This window comes from Tasmannia lanceolata, unplaced genomic scaffold (assembly GCF_043159265.1).
Source record: "Tasmannia lanceolata isolate RefF3 unplaced genomic scaffold, GAP_Taslan_0.1 ptg000016l, whole genome shotgun sequence".
NCBI classification, from domain to species: domain Eukaryota; kingdom Viridiplantae; phylum Streptophyta; class Magnoliopsida; order Canellales; family Winteraceae; genus Tasmannia; species Tasmannia lanceolata.
In genome coordinates, this window is record NW_027518693.1 from 5,616,501 (window position 1) to 5,640,666 (window position 24,166).

At 38.0% G+C, this 24,166-nt stretch overlaps 1 protein-coding gene across 3 annotated transcripts; it reads left to right on the top strand.

Moving 5' to 3' along the window:
• The first annotated feature begins 12,776 nt into the window (after positions 1 to 12,776).
• LOC143848857 (Ribosomal protein L34e superfamily protein) lies at positions 12,777 to 21,205 on the top strand. Of its 3 annotated transcripts, none has more exons than XM_077357914.1 (3): positions 12,777 to 13,006; positions 13,497 to 14,280; positions 21,191 to 21,205. In XM_077357914.1, the coding sequence occupies exon 2, from the start codon at positions 13,569 to 13,571 to the stop codon at positions 14,265 to 14,267; it is 699 nt and encodes a 232-aa protein (XP_077214029.1). In that variant the 5' UTR covers positions 12,777 to 13,006; positions 13,497 to 13,568; the 3' UTR covers positions 14,268 to 14,280; positions 21,191 to 21,205. The 3 variants fall into 3 exon arrangements, with proteins under 3 accessions (XP_077214029.1, XP_077214028.1, XP_077214027.1); XM_077357913.1 differs by lacking the exon at positions 21,191 to 21,205 and adding an exon at positions 14,411 to 14,468; XM_077357912.1 differs by lacking the exon at positions 21,191 to 21,205 and having other exon boundaries at positions 12,778 to 13,006; positions 13,497 to 14,468.
• Positions 21,206 to 24,166: the final 2,961 nt, after the last annotated feature.

The following is a 24,166-nucleotide window of genomic DNA, read 5'->3' on the forward strand; positions in this document are numbered from 1 at the left end:
GTAGGAGCTTAGTTACTAATCTATCCAGATTATCTAATCTAACACACCTCAATCAAACGATCGAGATTTCTTTACATGCCAACGGTCGAGATCTGATCGTAATCGATCCAATATTTTGATCTGGACTGGAATTGGATGATCCTCAGCCCCTGATCTCCATCAAGTGTTGTTTAGGGTTCGGCCAAGGAAGATCAAGTGGATGGCGTGATATGATGTTCTTTGAGATCAACGGCCACGATTGCAAATATATGTGACCAAAAGTCCCACTCTTACGCCAATTTGTTCTCTTTTCCCCACCAAAAGATTAATTGTTTGACTTATGGATCCCTTTTGAATCTGTTTTTACGAAAAATGCTCAAAAAGAAAGAAAAGTCACTTTTATGCTGCACTCATTGGACGTTACTTTTGTCTCCATCTGTGACCCGACCATTCATCCGATGGGCATCCAAAATATCCGGTAAAGGGACTTGAATAATTTTGAATTCTGTACTACTTCATCTTGTGCGTGGGATGTCTCATGTCTGCATGTCTGCATGTCTGGTAGAGACCACGTCGGTTGCCTCGTGATGTTCTATAAGATCAACGGTTTGGATCACAATGTCGTCTTTTTGTCTTTTTTTTTTTTTGTATTTTTATTAATTTTGTTTTTTTCCTCTCACCAACTTGAACCCAATTGCTTCCAATCGGGTGAGGTTAGGATTGAGATATTTAAAGGCGGGTTAGGTAGTTGGGTTAGGGTTGATCTTGTAGAACAAGAACGACTATGCACTACAGTTAAGGTCAGAGATCAATGGTAACCGACAACTTCTTAGTCTCATGCGGGTGCATCCGTGTGCAATCTAGACCGTTGATCTTGTAGAACATCATGAGGAGATTCCACATATCCAATGGGTACTAAATGACTCTTAGATGGGATCAGGATCATCCGATAAAGGTGTTCTCTAAACACTTCCTAAACAGTAGTTAATAAGTGAGTGTTGGGAATAAGATTAAGACCCACTCTACTTTTAGCATTTTGATTTCAATAAGTACAAGGATTACTGTTGGGCCCGATACTAGTTCACCAAACAAGTCGACCCCACTTCTTCTTTTTTAGTTTTATTTCTTTTGTTTGCTTCCTCTTTTTTTTGTGGAGGAGGAGGATGTGAAGGGCCCCACCTTAAAAGCAATTAGATATTTGTTTCCTTTTTAATCACTCATTTCAGAGGAGAAAATCGACATAAATTGTAGGGCTAGGATCATTTTATAGGAAAGTTTTCTTGAACATGTAGACGGTTTCGATCAATCCCCACATATGCCGCTCACATGTGGCAACATATAAGTGGCTTTTCAAACCGATTGATTCGAATTATTTTTTTTAAATCGCGCGTAGTTGGACCCGATTTTTTTGGCCAACCGTACCCTCGCCACGCAGAAATCCAAAACCAGACAAAATTCATCAGCCCTGTAAAAGTCCACGTCAGACTGAATACCTGGCAGTGGGGCCCACTGTCATTTCCTTTCAAAAAGTAAACTGAAAAGGTTACGTGGATACATCCTAGTCGTTCATCTTGTCTGACTATCTGAAGCAATCTCCACCCCACACGCGTCAGAAATTCCTGCCACGGCACCTTCAAAAGAATCTTCTCTTTGTGGCTGTCCTTTGCCCTCAATCCACGTGGCGCACCCACTTGCATTAATATCTCCCTTCGTTGACACGTGGATTCTTACTATAGGAAAAGGAAGGCTGGCCAAGATGCATACTATCTGAACACGTGACAGAGAGTAGGACAAAAACAAGTGTACGAATTCATAAATTATCTCCAATTAAGAATGATATAATTAGGTGTTGGCGAAGTGATAATTTTTCCTCCTTTTCTTCCTTGGGACCGCCCCCTCTAGTGTATTTATGATTACTTCTTTACACTATAAGGGGCGGTCCCAATTAATTAAAAAGGGACCCACAACTAGACAGATGACTATTTTGCCTATCTAGTAGGTCACCACTAAAAATCTTTACAGCTTTTTTCTTAGCCGTCCATTTCCAAGCAAATGTGGATAAGAGTTACTAGATCTTTGTTAAGCTTTTGCTATGTGGTTAGTTAACAAGTGGCCCACTAATAATCAAACTCATGTACAGCATATGGAATTAAGAAGTATTAGAGTCAGGTTCTATCACATGGTTAGGATCATAAAAACTCGAAAACTCAAACTAGATTTGAAAGTTTTCGAGTTGAATCAACTCGAACTTGTGACTCTGACTCGGTAAAAATTGAGGACATTTCCACTGTTTGTTCCCATGTTAATGGCAAGTCAACTATAGTTTTGAGTTGACTCAATGAGTTTTAGTATTGTTAGGCCTCTCTCTCTCTCTCTCTCTCCTCGTCTTCTGGCCAAATCAAGGAAGTTCGTTTTGCTCTCTCTCTACACACACACACACACACACACATATATATATATATATATATATATATATATATATATATATATATATAATTATATACACACACACACACGGAAAAGTATTGCTACTCGGTTTTGTAGCTAAGCTTATCTACTCAGTCGGGTTAAATACAGTGGGGGCCCACATTGTTTGAGTGATCCAAACCATTCATTTGAAAGTCCCTTACCTAGATAGGGTGTCATCAAAAAATCAGACCCATAGGATAATCCTAACCCATCCAACAGTGGAGGGAAAAATGGGCAGATTTGTGGACAAAATGTGTCTGTCCATTTTTTACCATTTTTCGCTCCACTGCTGGATGGGTTAGGATCATCCTATGGGTCTGATTTTTTGTGGACACCCTATCTAGGTAAGGGAATTTCAAATGAATGGTTTGGATCACCAAACAATGTGGGCCCCCATCGTATTTAACCCTACCGAGTAGATAAGCTTAGCTACAAGACCGAGTACCAACACTTTTCTGATATATATATATATACACACACACTGGTTTTGATATTTCATCTAATCTTACAGAGGTTTTTGCCCTAAAAAAAGCTTAAATCCAAGAAGAGAGGAAAACAAAGAGGAAAGTAGTTCTCTTCTAGATATATTATATCATGTTTTCTGCTTATCCACACATGTCATCAACTATTGCATCATGAGCAATTTCTTCCCTATAAATTTGTTACATTTGAAAGGAAACTTGAATAGTTGAAGCTTTCTTATTATGTTCTTCATCTGTTCCAACTTTACTCAATCTAATACAAGGTGAAGAATCCAACAAATGCACCATACATTTAGAGAGTTGAGGATAGCCACATATAACCATGACCTTTTCATTGCTTGATTCCTCAACATCACTTTCAGAGGTACAAGGGTCTCCTCCTCTCTAGGATGGGCAGTCTAATTTGCACAAAATCTGTTAGAGCTCATGGAAAAAAAATATATACAGCGTCTCTGATGAGCAACTTCAAATGATTATTGAGAACAAGCTGAGTCAACCCAAGGCCTAAGGTGGATTTGGTATTCACAACTTCTCGAAGTTGAATAAGACCCACTTGTCCATGGATGTCCCTTCAAGCCTTACAGGTAGGGCTGCAACTCGAGCCGGGTTTTACCCGACCCGCATCGACCCGACCCGAAAATAGCCTGGGTTGGTTTCATGTTTCATGGGTTTCGGGTCGAGCCGGGTTGAGCATTCAAAAGCCCGCATGAATCTCGGGTCGAGCCGGGTTTGAAGGGGCCCAACCCGACCCGAGTTACATAAGTTATAGTATGTACATTTTTTTCTATTGTTAGTTAAAAGTTAAAAGTGAAAACCCACGCACCCACTGTTATTGTATGTGAGTGTAATTTCTACTTCTATGAGTTGAGTTGATTCAAGTGTTTGATTCAGCATTGTTTGATTGTAATTACAACATTGTTTGATTACAGCATTGTTTGATTCAAGTGTAATGTGAGTGTAATTTCTGCTTCTATGAGTTGAGTTGCCTTGCCAAACAAGAATTTTCCTTAAAAAATTGCGTCAACATGAAAAAACCTGACCCGACCCGAGATTTATCATGGGTAGGGCCGGGTTTGGGAATCGTGGGTTTTCCAAAAAAAAACCCGACCCGACCCGACCGGAGATATTTCTCGGGTAAGGTTGGGTTCTCCAAAACCCGACCCGAGTTGGAGCCCTACTTACAGGTTACAGATTCTTAAATGTGTTGGTTTTTCTCACAGCGAGGTTAAATATGAACAGTAGGATATTTAACGTTATAGAAAATTGGGAAAATGATAGGTAGGAGATGATACTGATAATCTGAGAGTTGATACAAGAAAAATAACTAAAAATACAACAAAGAAAATGGGACAGATTTGATATTTCCTTCCGACAAGAAAATCAGGGATTGGAAGGGGGTTTTCTCATGTGAAGGCTATCTGATTGTTAGGTACTTGACCAATATGCTAAAAGCTCTAGAGCGGATGGAACACGTTAGGCTATGCCCTTTAAACATGTCCCTTACCAGCTTCCCACCTAGACCATATCTAGGGGCCCCCACTTAGGACTGTAACATTCCACTACACATCGGCATTCGCCGTCCTCGGCGGCCCACAGAAGTCCTACTTTGTGATTTGACAGCTTTCACTTTGGTATTTTTTTGGTAGCCCTTTCCACCGGTCGCCCTTTCCATTACTTGAACATGTGACATAGTAGCTAGACTTGAACACCTGACGTGGTGGCTACTTTGATACCAAATTTGACGTACATAACCAATACGCCAAAAGCTCCAGAGCTAATTGGGACGTGTTTGTCTAGGCCTTTTAAACCTATCCAATACCATGTTGGGTCCTACCAAGTCCCATACCTAGGCAGGCTCCCACAGCCCCATTCAGTACCGTAACACTGATCTATGGTTTTTCTGTGTCTCAATTGAGAAGGGGCTTTTTCATGAAGATTTGGAGGAAAGAGGAAGCAAGAGACATGTTTAGAGATTTTGTGGAAACAAAGAGGAGATTCCATGGAGATGAGGTCTTTGGAAAAAAAGGAAATGGGAGAATGATGTAGATAGGTCAAACAGAGTGAATGAAAATATGATTTAGAGACGGGAGATGATGATGGTAGGAAAGAAAAAGGCTTGTTTCATGGAGGTAAAAGGGAATTGAAGAATGTCTGCAAAAACATTGCAAAAGAAAAAAAAAAAGAGGGGGTTAAAGAATATCTGGGGGTGAAACCGTGAAAGAATATCTGGGTTTTTTAGTGGTGGAATGGGGATTGAAGATCTGCTAAAGAACTGCAAAAAAATAAAAATAAAAATGATGCACTATATGTTGCAGCACAATGCAGTATACATGTGGTAGATGATGATGGGACTGAATAAGGTTGAATATGATCAAATGGATGACTCTGATACCATGATAGAACAGATGGAGGAGAAGAAAATGAGGAGAGAAGATAAATCATGTGAAGACCAACACCCTACCCACCCCCCAAAGGTTTATGAGGGCTTCTTTCATTGATGTGTAATATATATATAATTCACAGACTTTACATGGTTAGCCGCTATATTACGATATCAAGGGGATCTTACACTCTTCAAGAAGAGGAATTTGCGGTATGCCTATAAGATTTTATGCATTTTCTAACAGTAAACAAACAAATGCGATTAATAAAGTAATCTAACACCTCTGAGAGAGAGTACCTTATTTTTCCAATATTCCTAATCTAAGCAAATCATTGATTCTCTTCCAATATTAAGTTGGATGCTTCAATAGGAGTGTGTGTGTGTGTGTGTGTGTGTTGGCATTTTCACATCTCACAAATGCCTCCTCTTCACTTTCATTCCAAACAATAACCTTTAATGACTGATAAATTGGCTATGTGAATGAGGAATGTCAACATTTTCACATCTCAAGCTTGATTTGATGTCATTTCCTTCTCCACTCTCTGTTTTGCTTTCAATTCTTTCTTATTCCCCATTTGAAGTTCTAAAACTATAAAAATAAACAGGTTTTCTTAACAGTGTACTCAGTACTGGAAAAAACAAAGGCATTCCATTCTCATCTTTGAAAACTCATTCAACACATTCATCATTCCAATGTCTAAAATTTCTGAGTCCTCGTATCCCAGTACTACATTGACTTAAAAATTGGGTAGCAAGCCTATTGCTGAAAATCATTCCCATGTCATACTCCATTTTCCTGGTGGGTTTTTCTTTTTCATTCCCATTTGACTTAAAATTGGGTAGCAAGTCTATTGCAACAAATCATTCCCATACCACTTCACTTCCATGGTGGCTTCTTCTTTTTCATTCCCAATTGACTCTGGATTTGGTCAATAATCTATCCTCCAAGGCAACTTTCTGATATCACTCCCACCCAACTACTCAAATATCTCCCTGGTAGAAAATTCGACAAAACTAACATAGATTTTTTTTTAAGTACACTTATTAATCTAGTCATTAGTTATCTTCAATCAAGTCACAAGAGTGTTTTGGTCACTAAAAAAGAGAAGGGTGACACAATTTCTGTGTGATTCACATTATGAAGAAGACTTGAAGTTGGGTAGATCTCCACTTGCTTGAAAGATGGTGTGGGTGCATTTCTTTTTCCACCTTTACTTTGGTGTAATGTTATCTGTGCTCAACACCACATGCCACCAAAGAGAGTCTAGAATAAGAATGCACCAAAGGAGCCCTACCCTGAGTGACAGACAACACTAATGAAAGCTCCAATAACTTGAGTTCAACAGACATGGAAATGAACATGTTTCATCTACTAGCGATTCTATTGGTTTTTTCTCACCACATTTCCTTGAATGCTGTCCCTTTGTCACGTAAATCTCCATTAACCCAACTGTTATCATATAAGTAAATACTAATGTTCTCCTCATTTCTTCTTAAACTTGGGAGTATTGTGGTTACTGAATCACAAACTCTTTTGCTAGAACTTCAAAACCTTCTGGTTTCAGGCCCAGCAGGTATTTTACAAACTTTATGAAAATCATTTCAATGGAAATTTCTTCTAATTGTTTGGACATGCAGTAGGCAAACGCACTAGTTTTGATACATCTTCACTTGTAAAATTGATGTAAAAAAATGAGAGGGAGAGAGAGAGAGTGGCCTGTATTGCGATGGCCGTAGTCCAAAATGACACTGATCGAAAGATCCTATCCATGTGATGGACAGTCGTTTTGCTCGAATGTGGGACTCTCTCATTTTTGTTTTCTACTTGTTTGAAGAGTATCGATCAAATGATCAGAATTGTCTGATCAGTATGATTCACGGCTCGATCATTGAATCGTGGATCAATATGGGCCTACTATGGATGATTACGCAATTGATGACCAGCCTCACACTTACAATGGTTTCCTGTAACTATTTGGGCTTTCCAATTGTTTTGGCATCTAAAAATTCATTCTTTTGATACGTACACATTCCCAGAGGTGTCCTTTTTATGTAAAATTTTATCATGTTTTTCATCTCTACCAATAGGAGAGGGCACTGAACTGACTAGTGATTCCCTCTTTCCTTTTTTTTCCTTTTTTTTTACTGTTAAGAGAACACCAACTCCAAGTGAAGCAGTAAGAAAACTCTTCTTTGCGGTAGGGATAGTTTTTATTTCTTGAATCAGAAGTTCTTCGTAAAGTTCGATAAATAAAAAGTCTTCCTTACTGATCCAACTTTAGGGAGCTGACCCCTTCTTTCAATATTGGAAATCCTTTTTCTTTAGAATTATGCCCTGTTCATTTTGGACTTTGGGAATTGATTTTAGGCCAAAATTGATTATTGGACTCAAAATTAAATCCAATTTTGAGTTCAGTACTCAGTTTTAGACTCAAAATCAATTCTCAAAACCCAAAAGGAACAGGGTCTTATTTCATTGGTTGTTGAAAGCAGAAAGTGAAAGAACTTCCACTATTTTGAGCTTCTTCATCTAATATATTTTTTTCTCTCTCCCTACTACGTTCTCAAGCTATTGATACTCCTGATTGCATTAAGTTGGTCAACCAACTAAGAATACTAAGTCATCTTCTTTTTAAGTTAGAATTAGAGTCCTACTAAGAATACTTTCATTTCTTTAGTTTATTAGTTTCCTTTTGGAAGAGTTATATTCTATCTATTGTTAGGATTGTCCGGTGTTTGTTTTTGGGTCTAACAGCAAGTCTATGGAAACAAGGCTTCTTGCCTTTCTTATAGTTCCTATTCTCCATGTGATAGGAATTCTCTCCTATATACTAAACATGAATGTACACGAATGGTTTTATGCTTGTTTATTGAAATCAAGAAAAAATTTCTTCTTTCTTCTTTGAGAGGAAGTTGTTTATCCTGTTCTTCATGGATTCGAAGTAGAGCTCTTCGTGGATCCGACGAGCACCCTTAATGGATTCGAAAGTTTTTCCGATCAGAGGTCGACGACGATCAACCCCCGACTCGTTCTTCGCACTTCCGGCTACGCCAAAGGTACACAGGGGTTACCGAGATCTTCCTTGAGAGATTTTATCCATCCTCGAGGGTACCGGGGTTACTACGCCCCGGCTCTGATACCACTTGCAGGGACCTAGGAAGAACTTACCTTTAAAAGCTAGCCATTAAGAAGAGGGTGCCCAAATCCTTATAAGCCCACCCACATCATTCACTTTTAGGATGTGGGATCTTTGCTTTTGCGTGGAACCCCATCATCTCCAATGAGTTTTGGACAGCTGTGAGGGGACTTACCTAAGGGTTTCTGTCATGGCCTCGATTCTCCACAACAATGATTAATTTGTCTTATCACAACAGAGTGAAAAGGTTGGCCTCCCTTACAAACTACTGCTCGAGGAGGCATAGTGGGAACACAAGAAACTTGTTCACAGTAACTATCTAGTGTGGTATGGAAACAAGGTAAATGTGATGAAGCAAATGAAAGATGGTGGAAGCACACTGAGGGCTAGCTTGATCTATAAACAGAGTGGTCAAGCAAAGGCGAGTCATCCATTTGGCAACCAGCATTATGTGCAAAGGATGATGAACCCCTGACGATTCAGTATTGAACGTGTAATGGAGTTGATGGCCTGCTTTTATCTCCCTTATTTTACATTGTAAAATGGTGATTTACAACAAAATATGAATTACATTCCCTGCAAACTTGGTAGGGAGAAAAACACCATAAGGCTACAAAATTTCCTTAAAAAGTAAGAAAATATTAGAAAAATACAGGAACAATGGGTGTGCAGATCGTTTTTGGGGGTGAAAATGGAATAAGTTAGAAATGTAAGATGCCTAGATCAATTTTTAAGGTGACTGGATCAATGTTTAGCTGTGAATGTTGAATAGGAGGGGGATTCAAGGTGGCGAAATCAATTTCTGGGATTGTAAATCCAAGTTGTACCAAACAATGAGGGGTTTATTATGTACGTAGGATGGTGAATAAGTTAAGATCTTATTATGAATATTATGCTAGTTTTTAGAGTTAGTAGGAGTGTTTATGATAAGGGTTATGGATAAGTGTCAGTGGAGTTATAGGTCTTACGTGCCAAAAAAGAATTTATAGGTCTTAGGTCCTAGAGTTTTATAGGATCGGGTCTCTTCATTGCCAAGTGGTTTTATTTGGTATGCATCACTTGTAATCATCCATTTTTTTAAATCAATGAAGAATTTCAAGCCCAAAACTGTATCTCGGCACACAAAAGGGGACTGACCCTTCCCTTAAAGCGGGTCGAGAGGCTGATCTCCCCCCTAAGAAGATCAATCACGTTGCGAATTGATTTGAGTTTATAATATTTGGCATCAGAGCAACATGATCCAGCCTTGTGTAGAAGCAAGTCGGAAGAACAAATGGATCATTGGGAGGAAACTATGAGAGATCAAGAGGCATCTAGCTTTTATGAATGCTAAGTTCAACAATATGGTATTGTTGTTTGGCATGAGTAAGAAAAACATCTGTCTGAATAAGCCAGGTGAAGAGTTCAATGAGAGTACTGTTAAGAAGGCATGCACAATGAAATAGAAAAGACAAAACAGAAAAATGAGAGAAAAGTGGAAGAGAGATAAAACAAATAGAAGAAAAGAAAAGAAAAAAAAAAACAGAAAAGGAAGGCATAAATGATTTTAAGCATTGTCAATACCGACAATTTCATCGTCAGAAAATCTGTCATTCCTCTCAAATTGTTCAATGCCATTGTGAAGATCTGCACCCACAACCATCTGTGCATCAATATCTAAATGATTCCGAAAGAAGAAAAAAAACACAACGAAAGAGCTTTGATGAATGACACGATAAGATTAGTTTGAAAACATATCAGCCTCAACCCTTAATGACGACATATGGAATGCTGACTAACTCCAAGATGAAGAGAAGAAGAAAGAGAGTGAGAAAGTAAAAGAAAAGAAGAAGAGAAGAATTTTGGAAAGTCTTGTACAAAAAGATCTTAAGTTGAAGTCAAGAGGATTTTGGGATCACTATATGGGCATATGAATTGGGGTGTCAATTGCGACATTGAGAAAGATCTTAACTACGAAAAAGTCTAATGGAACTCCTTAACAACTGGCCATTGAGCTACAGGCCCAATGGCCATTTAACAACCATAAATAAAAAAAAGAAAAGAAAAAAAAAGCACTGTCCTTACTGAGATTGAACCTTCTACCTCTAAGTTTGAGATACAAAGCCTCGAAGATTGAGCTACAGGCCCAACCCCTCTGATTGAACAGACGTACTTGTTGACTAGTCGAATGCCAAATCAGAATTTCATTGCCTTTTCTCACCAACCCTGTCAAGCCTCTATAAAAAGAGTACTAACTTCCTTTGTTAAGAGGGAGACACTGGAAAGTGATGACCCCTTTAAAGAATAGTGTAAAATGAACAGTTCAAAAACGTTATACATTTACTCCATACAAAATGTGATCACTGGAACACTAAAAAACAACTACCTAAGTAGTTTACCCTGCATATTAGAACACCGAAAATTAATTAAAAGGCAGACCAATACAGGGTAAAGAAATTATTTCAAAATTGTTTACCCCCTCCTGTCTAACCCAACTAGAAGAGACCCGGAAAATCAAGTGGACAAATGAGTCTTTTTCTAAGAGGTAGACATTGGGTACCACTCACCTTTAGTCAACAGAAACCCTTTGACAAGTTAATCAAGATTCAATCAAGTTCTTAATCTTGAAATGCCAAATCAACATAAAAGTGAAGAAATTAGAGTTTTGGTCATGATTTCTCTCGGTGCCTCATCTTGAACGTTGGTCTTACTTTCTATAATGTTCTTATTGCACGTCATTAGTTGAAGGAATATTTTACTGGTAGACTTCTTGGGTATCTTTGGAAGATATGAAACAATTTCAAAGACCTTCAAAGCTCTTGTTGAAAAGAGAACAAAACCATGAGGAAAACGCTACACTTCCTCTAGTAATTTCAAATCTTCAACTAACTCATAGACCAATACAACCAAAAAGCACTTAACTGAACCTGTTATTTAAAAACGATTGCCGACGAATCACCATCTTCATGTGAGATGAATAGAATTTCTCCCTCTAAGAAAAAGACTTTTTGTAAAATATCACATGTAATTTGGCTTATTTATAAAAAACCTCCTCATGTTCTAAAATTTGTTTAACACCACCTAAAATTTGGACTCGTTGTGCAACTCACCACTGAAAGTCAGATTGCCCATTTTCCGTACAGGTGGGTTCATGGACTCAAGACAGTCCATGAAGGAAACAGTTTTTCTTAAGCCTCTATTTCTTTCAACGTAAAATGGGGCATAAAGCAAAATTTATATGGGTGTCAATGGACTCAGACAGCCTAATGGACCATCTGAATCCGAACTTTAACGGACATGACCTAGATACATTGATCTATGGACACATTCTAGATGCATTGATCTATGGACACATTTCGGATTGGTATCATAGGATCCAAAATTATTACCAATCGGATCTCGGCAACTAATAAAAACCCGTAGGGTACCCAGGAATTTTTTATATCTTTATGTATCATTCTGGGCGATGATTTTTTCGCCCTCCTGTAGGATAATGCGCCCCAGTTTTAATGTGATTTGACGGCAAAAAGCGTAAAAGTCTGCCCACAATTCAGGTTAAAAGGGGGTGCATTATCCTAAGTGGTGCGAAAAAATCATCTCCCATCATTTCAGGGGTATTTAAGTAAAAATAAGTTACATGAATTATTTTTTTTGAACAATTCCTATTTTTAGTATTTTGTCATTCATCTCTCTCAAGCATTGAGTCATCCTCATATCTTCTCTAACCATTGAATCTAAGTTCCTAACCTACTAACCTACTACGTTGACTCGCCCTGCCCTTGCTCTTGCCCTTGCCCTCTTTCTAAGAATTTTAATTGAGTAGTGTAAATAGGCCTACTAAGTCACTACTTACAAAGAACACTCCGAGTACTGATAAGGTATTCGAATGTATGGTGACTAAGATATAAGTGGATCCAATCAGAAGTGGAACTGTTGTCATTTCTAAAAAATTTGCTCATTTCTAGTGAAAAAGATGGGTGTAAAATTTGTTTTACACCCATTTTAGCCATAACCAAAAAAAAAATTACCTTTTTTATGCTTAACACTAATATCTACGCTTGGTGCAATTTATAGATGCATGAACTTTTTCTTGTTTCCTTCATAATTCAGCCACATTGAAATTCCTCAATCAGAATAAGTCTACATTCTCTAATTTTAGCGTGTCTCAGAATTCCTCTCCCCGGGTTAAGCCACATGTGTAAAACAAATTTTACATGCTTGTGTCTCCGATTCAACTCGCTAGAGTAAATTTTCTATCCGGACGAGTCGAGACCGAGTTGCGATATAGCCTTTTTACCTCGGCCACATTCACTGGTAAAAATGAAGTCTTTTGTCTACACGACCTTCCATTGTCCATTTTAGATAAAAAAAAAGCAGATTCTATGTTCTCAGCACTCACCCAATCTCTTGTCCTTTTACGAAGACTTTTCTCTAATTTTCTTTAGCCGGCTGAAAAATCCTCAACACTTCTACCTTAATAATCTCTAATTACAATAAGAATTTGAGTAGAGATTATTGGATTTCAACTCGACGAAGACCCCACAAAGATCTCAATTCCATAATTATCAGACCCTCAGGTTCATTCAAGCATCTCTTCCATGTCTTTTCCTTTTTGGGTTTGATTTGTTTTTGGTTTTGGTTTGTGGGTTTTTATATAAGATGGGTTTTAAGTTCTTGGTGATTTTGTAAGTGATTTGCTTCATATTTTGATTTTGTTAGGAGCAAATGATACTTTCCCCCTAACAGATTTCTTAATTTGATCCTATTTCGACTTAAAGGTCTCAGTTTTTTTTTATCAAAATCAGATCTTTAAGTGCAAGCAGATTCTTTCCCCAGGTATCTTTGATTGGTTTTTGGTTTTTGATTGGTGGGTTTTTTTGCAGTGATCGAATTTTAGGCTGTATTTTCTCCAATTGAGAGATTATCATTGATTTGCTATGTAAATGTATCAGTATCAGTTATTTTGTTTCTGCTCGAAAAAATTGAGAAAAGGGGTAATAAGTTTGATCAAATTAGACCTTCAGGCGCAGTCATTAACTAACTCTCCCTATACTTTCCCTTTGATAGGATTGATCGGTTTTCGGGTTCTTGATTGGTTGTATTTGTCAGAGCTCAATTTAATTTCTGCATTTTCTACAAATGGTCGAATACCGAAGCTTAATTTCATCTTGCAAGTCTGTCGATCATCGCACAAACATGGCAAATTCTGTTGCTTCAACTGATCAATCTGCTCACCCAAAGCAGACCCATCAATTACACAGGAACAAAAGACAACCTACTGTTTCGAATCCTTCGAAGAGTCCGCCTTGTGATAATTCTCGATCAGCTGCCGTTGATGTTGTTATCTTGATCGCAGTTCTTGGTGCTTGTGGGTTTTTGATATTCCCTTATGCTCAACTGTTTTGCCATGGAGTTGCCAAAATTGGTGGTATTAGTTTTTATGCGGTGAAATATGAGGTGGGTCGAGCTCCTATCGTCTATGCATTTATAGGACTTAGCTGTTTATTTACAGCAATAGCTGTTTGGGGAATTCTTCACTGTACGGATCGGAAATGCAGTAACCCGAATTGTCTTGGCCTTCGTAAGGCGGCGGAATTTGATATCCAGCTTGAGACTGAGGAGTGTTTGAAGAATTTGGGTTCTTCAGTGACAAAAGGGGATACAGGGAGAGGTTTTTTTGAATTGGCTGAAGGACATCATAGAGAATTAGAAGCTGAGCTTAAGAAAATGGCACCTCCTAATGGGAGAGCTGTTCTTGTGTTTCAGGCGAGGTGTGGATGTCCTGTTGGTAGAATGGAAGTTTGGGGGGCGAAGAAGCTTCGGAAGATAAAGAAGTAGGGGAAAATGATGGGTACCATGGGATGAATGTCAGTTATTAATAATTCTTAGTTAGATTCAATTCATTTCGAATACTGATACTTGTTTATTATCTATATCATGTTCAAATAAGTGAATGACAATGTGCTTGTATCTGTTGTCAGGGAAAGGAATACAAACATCTAATATCTATTGTGGGGATGACCCTGCAGCTTGAGTTTCTATTGTGGTCTCTGATATCCACATGAAAATTGGGTTTATTTTAATCATTTGAAAAATGGATTGAAAAAGTACTTCTTGATTAATTTGTAACTTGAAAAAAGATAAATGTGAGAGATATCTGCGTATAAAAACAACTTTATCCCTGATACATGCACTTACCTTGTTTGATCATTTTATTTAGATGTTTATTTTATTCCACCATAAGGTGTCTCTCCCATCAAGGTCCTATTCAAATCCTCAAAATGAAGCCTAATTAATTATGAATTGCATTGAGGGTTGTGTAGGTAAGTTTAAACATATGTCAGTTATGACTCACGTTATTTTGATATGTTACCGGGAAGCATTTACTTGTTTCTTGCTACCACCATGTCATTCAGTCATTGTGAAGCACTATTGCTTCTCTTGGCATTCTTGTCTGCTCTCAGTACCATATTTAAAAGATTTTTGCAGGATAGATAGTACAACTGGTGAACTTATTTTAGCTGATGGTGTGCTTATCCAAATTTTTTAAGTTGGAAGATTTTACGTGTCAATGCATGACTAACTGTTCCTTTTTTTGATTAACTTACTTGTATTTTGTTTCTTGGTTATATGATCTTCACATTTGATTGTTCTGTTATTTTCAAGGATATCATGACAGGAAGACATCACTTGATGAAGAAAACTAATGGGGTTGCTTCCTAGTAGCCTCACACTTTCATAGCTAACTTCCTTTGTTACTTCACGCTAGCTGTAGGCCTGTAGCAATCGGTAGGCTTATGTAAGTTTTTCTAAAGAAGTTATAGAGCTCCATATTTTTCATATGATCTTATGACATTGATGTTTATGTGAGAGGTCATGTGCACATTCTTTCTATTATTCGCCCTTGGACTAGCATTTTTTCTTTAATAAACACTGGAATCTAGGAAATTTATATGATTTCGGTATCCTCATGAAAAAAATAAAGCCATGTGATATATCAATGTTTGTTGTGACGAATTCAATTTTCCCAATTTAGTGGCTGAAACTGGTAACACAGATGATGGCATGAACTGTTAGGACTTTGATTGCTGAAGGAAAGCACCACCATATAACTCCTCAGGCATATCTTTCCTTATAGAGTTCTCTGAACCGACTGCGAAAGAGACCTTATGCATGCACACTCCATTCTGTTTCCAGCTACCATTGAGATCTTAGGAAAACTAGTCACCATGTCCCCAACCAGATGATATACTTTGCCACACTCTGTATCCATCATCTTCTCCGCCTTCCTATCATTTCCCTTCAGCGCCTTCTCCGGGCCCTGTCGAACAAGGATTTCCTCTCTCTCTCTCTCTCTCTCTCTCTCTCTCTCTCTCTCTCTCTCTCTCTCTCTCTCTCACACACACACACACACACACACACACACACACACACCCCTTCCACAACACCCTTTACGTTTTTCACTCCTTTTATAAGCCGAGGCCTATCTCTCCTAGTTATATTAGGGAACGAATGTAAAAGAAAACCCACTTGAATTGGGAAACAAGGCAACTTCCAAAGAAAACCCACTTGAATTGGCAGACTGACCTACATAGGAAAACTTGTAGGCCAACCTGCCTTGGCCAATCAGAGACCATATGGCCATCCTGAGTGACAGGATCTTCACTTTTTTCCATATTTATATAATAAGATCTGTTTGATTTTTATTTTATTTTTAATTATAAGATCTGTTTGATTTTTTATTTTATTTTTGAATTATAAGATCTGTTTGATTTTTATTTTTTTTTGAATTATAAGATCGGTTTGATATTATCATATAAACTGTTGAGATTCCACACACAAGCAAAAAGATCCCACATCGGAAATGTAAAGGGATGTGGATGGGTTAGGGGTGCAACTCGGGTCGGGTTGGGACCAACCCGAACCCGACCCGAACAACCATTTACTCAACAACCCGAACCCGACCTGACCCGAGGAACCCCTTTTTCCAACCCGAACCCGTCCCGACCCGACCCGAGATGTTAAGCTTAGAAAATAAAAAAATTATTAAAAATGTCGGGGTTCACTCAGGTCGGGTTGCCCAAGCCCTCAACCTGAACTCAATACAAGTTGAGAAATCTTAACCCAACCCCGAATTCGACCCGACTCGAATTCAACCCATCCCAGCTTTTTTTCGGGTTGAACGCGACCCGAGTTGCACCCCTAGATGGGGTTATAAGGGAATGAGAACCTCTCTTTAATGGCTAGCTAGCCTAGCTTTTAAGGATGAGTTCTACCCGGATCCCAACAAATGGTATCAGAGCTCAGGGCGTCGTAACCCTGGTTTACCTCCGAGGGCGGAAATGTCCCTTGGGGAAGATCTCGAAACCCCGGTGTAGTATCTCGTGGTTCCCACGTTGCCGCCGCATGGAGGGGCGAGATTGTTCAGATTGCTTCTGCGTGGAGGGGGAGATTATTGGGGATCCAAGCATAAGCAAAAAGATCCCACATCAGAAATGTAAAGGGATGTGGATGGGATTATAAGGGAATGGGCACCCTCCCTCTAATGGCTAGCTTTTAGGGGTGAGTTCTACCCGGTTAAATTCCCTACATAAACTGTAAAGTTGTGTACTTATGTTTGGTTTCCAAGGTTGATGGGCTGACACCTCAGCTATGTTGAAGTTACATAGGTAAATAGTTAATATGTGTGGATAATGACCGAAATTCTTCCATTTAATGTGGATGGAATTACCTCTCGTTTGAGAAAACTTGTATTGTTGTTCATGCTGTGCTGTACGCTGAGGGTGTGTATTGTAATTGTTTCAGTGAAGTACTTGTTTATGAATAGAGATGTAACCTCTTGTGTTATTTCACGAGTAATGATTTTTTTCAGTTCTTGTTGAGTTAATACTGTGTCATAATCATTTGAATTATTCATAGCCTTCTACGGAATTTGCATCTCTCCACAACTTGCCATTACAACTGTCAAGCTCCTATAGGTATCTGTGCCACTGCAGAAATGGTTGTTAGCCCTTTTCCATTTTCCCACTCCATGTTGATATTTTGTTTATTTTCCATTGGGTTCTGCATAATATATATATATATATATATATATATATATATGAGGAAAGTGTTGGTGAGCTTAAGCTCACCAAACTTATGGTGAGCTTAAGCGCCCCAATCACATGGGTATATATATATAGATTAAATTTCTGTGGATGATCCTAGTTGTCACTATTCTCCTGACTATACAAGAATTATCCATAAACTATAATTTCTTATGTAGTAGACCTATTCTTCTCTGTTTGTCTGTAACATTTTAGGCTGGTTTTCTTATCGGAAACTCCTCAGGGCTGATTCTTTAAGGGATGGGAGGTTTTCTATTGTGTCTTCAGAATTCTGTCTTTGTAAATGTTCGCTGAAGCAATTGTTATGAAACTGTCAGAATGGTACCAGTGACTAGTGAAGATAAAAGAATTTGGGCTGTTGGCCAAGCAGCCTGTGCTATTTGGCACTTTTCTATTTTTATAATTGATCTCTTATAGCTATTTCTTTCCTATCATGCATGAGTTTCGCATTTGAAGGTAGCGTTTAGTGATTATCTGTTGTTTGTTTCTTATGCACAAGAACAAAGGAGGTTACACGTGAAAAGAAATTTATCACAGGGAGATGGAGATTTTAAAAAGTTGGTTTTAGTGAAGTTCTCGGGTTCTAATATGTATGTTTACCATTATGTATGTTTATATCTACTTTTCTATTTAGTTGTGTGTAGCCTGATCTAGATTTTGTTGGTACCATAGAGGGGTTGAACATGGGAGCTAGGATTGTAGTACTTGAGATTACCTTTGTGAGGTCTGTGGGGTCTGAGAATCCTTATTATTTGTGGTGTAATAGGCTTTGTTGGTTTATTGTATGAGCTTAAATTGGTCATTTGTATGTTGTTAGTGTGGAGTTATTCTCTTATCCTGGTGGTTCTGCCAAAACCAAAAAGTTAGTCTCCTTGTGTCAGTAAAGAGTATGTTCTAATGAATTTTTGTTCTGTATTAGGTTTCTTCTTTAGCTAATCAACTGGGGTTGTTGGAATTAATCTAAAAAGAGAAAATTAGGTTTCTAATGAATTTTTGTTCTGTATTAGGTTTCTTCTTTAGCTAATCAACTGGGGTTGTTGGAATTAATCTAAAAAGAGAAAATTCTGTATCCTTAAAACCTGAGAGCAGAAACACCATTCCTAGGAGAGAGATTGAGGGAAAAAGCATCGAATCCTAGGATCATAATACTTCATCACAAGTATTCATTTTGTTTTATCTTCATTTTTCTTCTTATTCATGTTGCTGTGCAGACAAATGTGTCACAAGTATTCATTTTGTTTTATCTTCATTTTTCTTCTTATTCATGTTACTGTGCAAACAAATGTGAGTGCTGTTTGAAGTAGCATTCCGATCTGATTGATAACCCATGAATGCACCTGTGTTTTCAAGAGTGCTACCTTTCCATATCTCCACTAATGCGTGTAGTACAATTCACTTTCATGGCACTAATATTTACTTGTTGAAACAGTTGAGGCAATGGTCAAGCATGTAATACCTTCAAGCAGAACAAATAAACAAATAAAATTATGTGACTTGCTCCATGATGACGGGGTAACTAGATGCTGCTTGTGCATTTTTCTATCTTAGAATCAAACTAATAATACTATTGTCGATGGAATGTAACTACTTAACCCGACATGAGCGCTATGTAACATACACACAAGGTTTCAGGTTTTGGTTTCAATATGGGGTTCGATCATGTTGAAAATAAAACATGGTGGGTTCATATAAAAAATCGATGAAAATCCTTTAGAATTATGGAAATGTATAGATGAAACTTTAGGAAGTGCTAGAGTAAGTACTAATACATGTTCAAAAATCATCACATCAGCATGAGAAAAGCATTCATAATTGTTTAAAAACATCGAAAACTAGTGGCATTCACACATGTTTGTAATTCAGTAATATCACAATTTTTATGTAATTTATATAAATATTTATACATAATACATACTCTACATTTCACATGCAATTCATACAAATATAATTATACAATACATACCAATGTATTATACTGCTAATACACTCACAATTTTGGTTTTGTAATGCGTTTTGATGGGATAGAAACGAAAGCATTGTGGTCATTTCGTTTCGGTTTCGGTGAAATTTTAAAACTATGCAGACACGTGTAATACTAAACAGATACGAGCAGCAATCATAGTCCTCAATTTGAAGATCCTTTATGCTCTAATGATGTTTAATGTGTGGATAAGAGCCCATAAACGAACTTGTTTAGCAATTAAAGGTCCCTGAATAGCTCATGACAAGAGTACACTCGGGGCCAGTTGAGTAGCTCGATGGTTTATTTTGGGTTTTCGTTGTTGTACATACCCTGTGGGACGCCTCGACCCTGTTGTATGTAATGTAGTGTCTGTTTTTTTTTTTTTCTTAAATAAAATTTAGGGTACTATTCAAAAAAAGATCCCAATAAGGCTATCACTGATTTGAAAGTACTTGTATGGAGTAATTCTGCAGCTTGATTATGTGAGCAGCTCCGGAGAAATTACTAATATCGAGGTCAATGTCTAGTCTTAGCAAGGCTGTACTTATGAATGATTTGAAGCCTGAACTGAATTGCCAGGCAACTCATCTCAATCCCAAGCCTAGTCTTGGCTTCTGATCTTCCTGACCATGAGTCACCAACCGAGGCTTTCATTTTAAATTGAGATTAGTGCTATGATTAACGACAGGTTTCGTTCTTTTGTACCTGTCCTTTGGAGTGCTAATGATATGGCGTATCGGTTGCCCAAGTCCGGGATTTTGAGGGACTCAATTTACTGTGGGTCCTCTCTCGCCAATGATCCACTGAATCTGTAATTTTTCTTGTGTTTTGAATAAGTTATCTTTTCTAAAAACGAGCAGGTTTAGAGGCATTCTTGTATCTAACATATTGATTTCCTTAGCCATTTCCATTCCAAAGGAAAAATGAGGAGAGTAATTTCTTCTGAACACCATTGGCAAGACTTTTAATCGAGGTTGTGACTTCGACTCTCCCGATCACTCGGGTCTTGCCCACTTAAGAAGTAGCCCAATCTTGCTGGGTTCTAGTCTTCCGAATAAACTAACATATACCCGACTCAGTGAAGTCAACTCGATATGACTCACGTCCGATTTTTTTTAACTTTCAACAATAGACCCACATGCCAAACAGGTTCTGTATGCACTATAGTAAAATGATCCGCTAGAACTCCTAATTTGACTAGTGATCAGCCAAATCATTGGTGCTTTTAGGAATGGGAGAAAAGGAGCAAACACCAGACGAACACATCTTTTATTTCATCCGTAAGATTAGTTCGACTCCACGGACTGTCACTAATCCCTTTTGCCCACAACTCTGTTGTTCCATGTAGAGAGTCTCTTGGGCTGAGCTCCACATGAACACATGTTCCATATAGAAATCCCAGCATTTCAAGAAGTGGGACCATACAATCTCAGTCGTGTATCGATTTAAACGACAAGACGCCACCTCATATTGGTTTGTAGCTATATGCCATCGATGAACTTGCAATTATACGTTCGAAGTTCTGAACTTTTGTTTGGGATAATGACTAGTCTTTTTCTTTCTCTTTTCCTGATTCCTGAGAACATATGCGTTTCTTCTTTCCATGCTTTTGGAATTGGAAGATAGATTTTGATGGCTACTTTGAAGAAGAATTTTTGATGGGTATCTTTGCTGATGACTTTTTGATTCAGTGGACCTTCTCTTCCTACCCTACATACCAGGGGGGATAGTTCAGCATCATCCTCGAATCTCCTTTACTTGTTTTGGAATATATTAAAGCAACAAAGTAGTTGGAAGTACAGCAGCTTGTTAAAGGAAAAGGTACTTACATTATTCTCACCTTCTGTGACTTCAAGTTTTTTGGGTACATATGGTTGTCCTTTTGCATATAAAAAATGATTCAAATTCCTGTAATACTGATTGGAAAGTTGACCTACCATTCAAATTCCTCCTGAAGAGGACAAGAACTTGATAACCATTGGCTGAGAAGACTTGATCTTGACAGAATTTGCATATCCTACATACTGAATTCCCAGCTTAAAAATGAACATTCTCTTAGTATAATGCTGACATTCTTCACTATAAGGATCAAGGTAATTATAGTTATTCATGAACCCTTGAATTATTCCATTCAAATCAAATGGCAGAGACAGTAAGGTGTAGCTTTAGCCACAGGTGTTTGGGCATAACTGTCTAATCTGTTAACAGTAATCAAACTTTGCTTCTAATATTAGTTATTTGAAATGAATTTTATCTTTACTATAAAGAGATCATCTTCTTTGGTAAAACCAGGGCTTTTTTTTTTTCTTTTTCTTTTTAAACTTTTTAAGGGATGGGATGGGATGGGAGAACTTTGATGATCAATCATTAAATTCTGATTCGGGGCTATAAAATTCATGAACGCAACCCAAGAAATACAATCAACCGATCTTCTCATCTTTTGGGATTTGTTCCACCTTTGGAATATATTTCTTAAGCTTTTTTGGTGAATTTTAAAACTTTATATAAAGAGTAAGCCACATTTGTGGGACCATGCTAGCAGAAACTGCAATAAAAGGCAATGGGGCATTTTCTCATTCCTTTAATTTCAAGAAAACAAGGGAAGCAGCAGTGATGGGAATAAATACAAAAGAAACAAACATTAAGTGCAAAATATTTTAGGGAAATGATTTCAGCGCTCCAATGTTTTGATAAATAATGCGCTCCACATGTTTATCGTGTAGTATTTAAACGGCTTTAAGAACATTTTGAGAACCGTAATATTCTTCTGACAGCCCTTTAAATATTACACGACAAAAGTTAGACCGCATGTTTATCAAAACATTGGAGTGCAGAAATCATTTCCCATATTTTAATATATGGGAAATGATATTTATTTCCACCCTCTTTTCCAGCATTTCCAGCCACATTTGTTTGTCTTTTCCTAAAAGTGGCTGCAGTTCTACCTCAAATTGTTTTTTTTTTTTTTTTTGAAAATTAACGTTTTTTGTTTTTCTTTTTATAAAAAATCCATTTTCTGGAAAGACAAACAAAAGGGTCTTAAAATATCATCTCTTACAAAATAGTCAGGCCTTATCCAATATTCCAATCACATCACACACAAAAGAAATAACGAACAACACAAAGATAACAATACTGTTTTATCTCAATATGAGCAAGAACAAAATATTACAATGGTTTTCCTGCCTCTTATTTTTAAACAACAGAATAAAGAGAAACAACACTCAACTTGTAATAAAACTACACCTATAAGTCAAATCTCTTAAAATACATGATTCTTCTTCATCTGCCTAAGTTTCTAACTTGATACTCTTACCATTTTGTTCAAAAATTGATGGGCTTAATCCTATTCGATCACATGCATAAGTATTTGTATTTTACATGTGGAGTTGATGAGAAATCTCACCATGAGTGAGAATAAAAGATTATAATGATTTTCCATAAATCTAAAACCAGATCAAATACACACCTTTACCGTATCTCTCTGAACCCTCTTATTCCCATACACACCTTTACCGTAATCTCTCTGAACCCTCTTATTCCCTATCCGGCTATTCCCACAAGAGATCATCTGTCTCACGACCACACCCCTTAATAAGGTATACAACACCTTATTTATTAAGGTTTTCTAAATCTAACCCTCTCCTAGTTTAATTAGATGACAAAACAGACACTGTGATTTTTAGCAATCATCCTACCTCCTCTCACTCCTAATTCTATTGGGTGTGTTCGGTTGCACAAAAGCCAGGAGAGTTTAGGGGTTTCGCTTTGCATTTGGGTGCAAAGTCAGCAAAATCTCTTGTTTGGTGGCCAATATAGCATCGAAATCCTTGGAGATAACTGGGCAAGTTTCATAGGTAATTATTGCATGTCTGGTGACGTGGCACCTATGTCCCCTTCTTGTACCTTCCAAGTTAAATTTCTCAAAAAAATGGAATTTGGCTTGGAGAATGATGCCTTATCTTTCTCTCTTCCCTCTGGCTCTCTCTTCTCTTTCTATATTGGTAATGACTAAGGGTGTCAGTTTTGGCTCGGGCTCAGAAGCTCTCTCGAGTTCGGCTAGGTAAGGGCTCGGCTCGAGGTCGACTTGAATCCTTAGCGAGCCGAGCCAAGCCCGGCTCGTTAAGGCTTGATTTAATATATATATATATATATATATATATATATATATATATATATATAGAGAGAGAGAGAGAGAGAGAGAGGGCTATCCAAGGAGTGCAAGGGGAAGGCAAAATATATCACTTCTTTTTTGAAACCCCTTTTGTTGCTTGGACCACCCCATGTGGTGTAAAAATAGTAGTTGAATTACACTAGATAGGGCTGTCTAGAAAAGATGAGGGGGTGTGAATATAGGATTTTGGTGTCCATTAACAAGCTCATAAGGCTCCCGAGCCGCTCGCGAGCCTGGCCAAGCCAAGCCAAGCCAAGCCCAGCCCGAGCCCGAGCCCATGTAACGAGCTTAACGAGCCGAACTGGGCCAAGCTCGGCTCGGCTCATTTACACCCCTAGTAATGGCATCCCCTCCCACTACTCTACAAGATTGGCAACCAAACACTATTTATCACTATTCTACCAGGTAAATTCTAGGCGAATCAAATGTTTGTCTCCTCCCTATTGACTACTTATACCACTAATCTACAGGTAGGGGTGCGACTCTGGTTGGG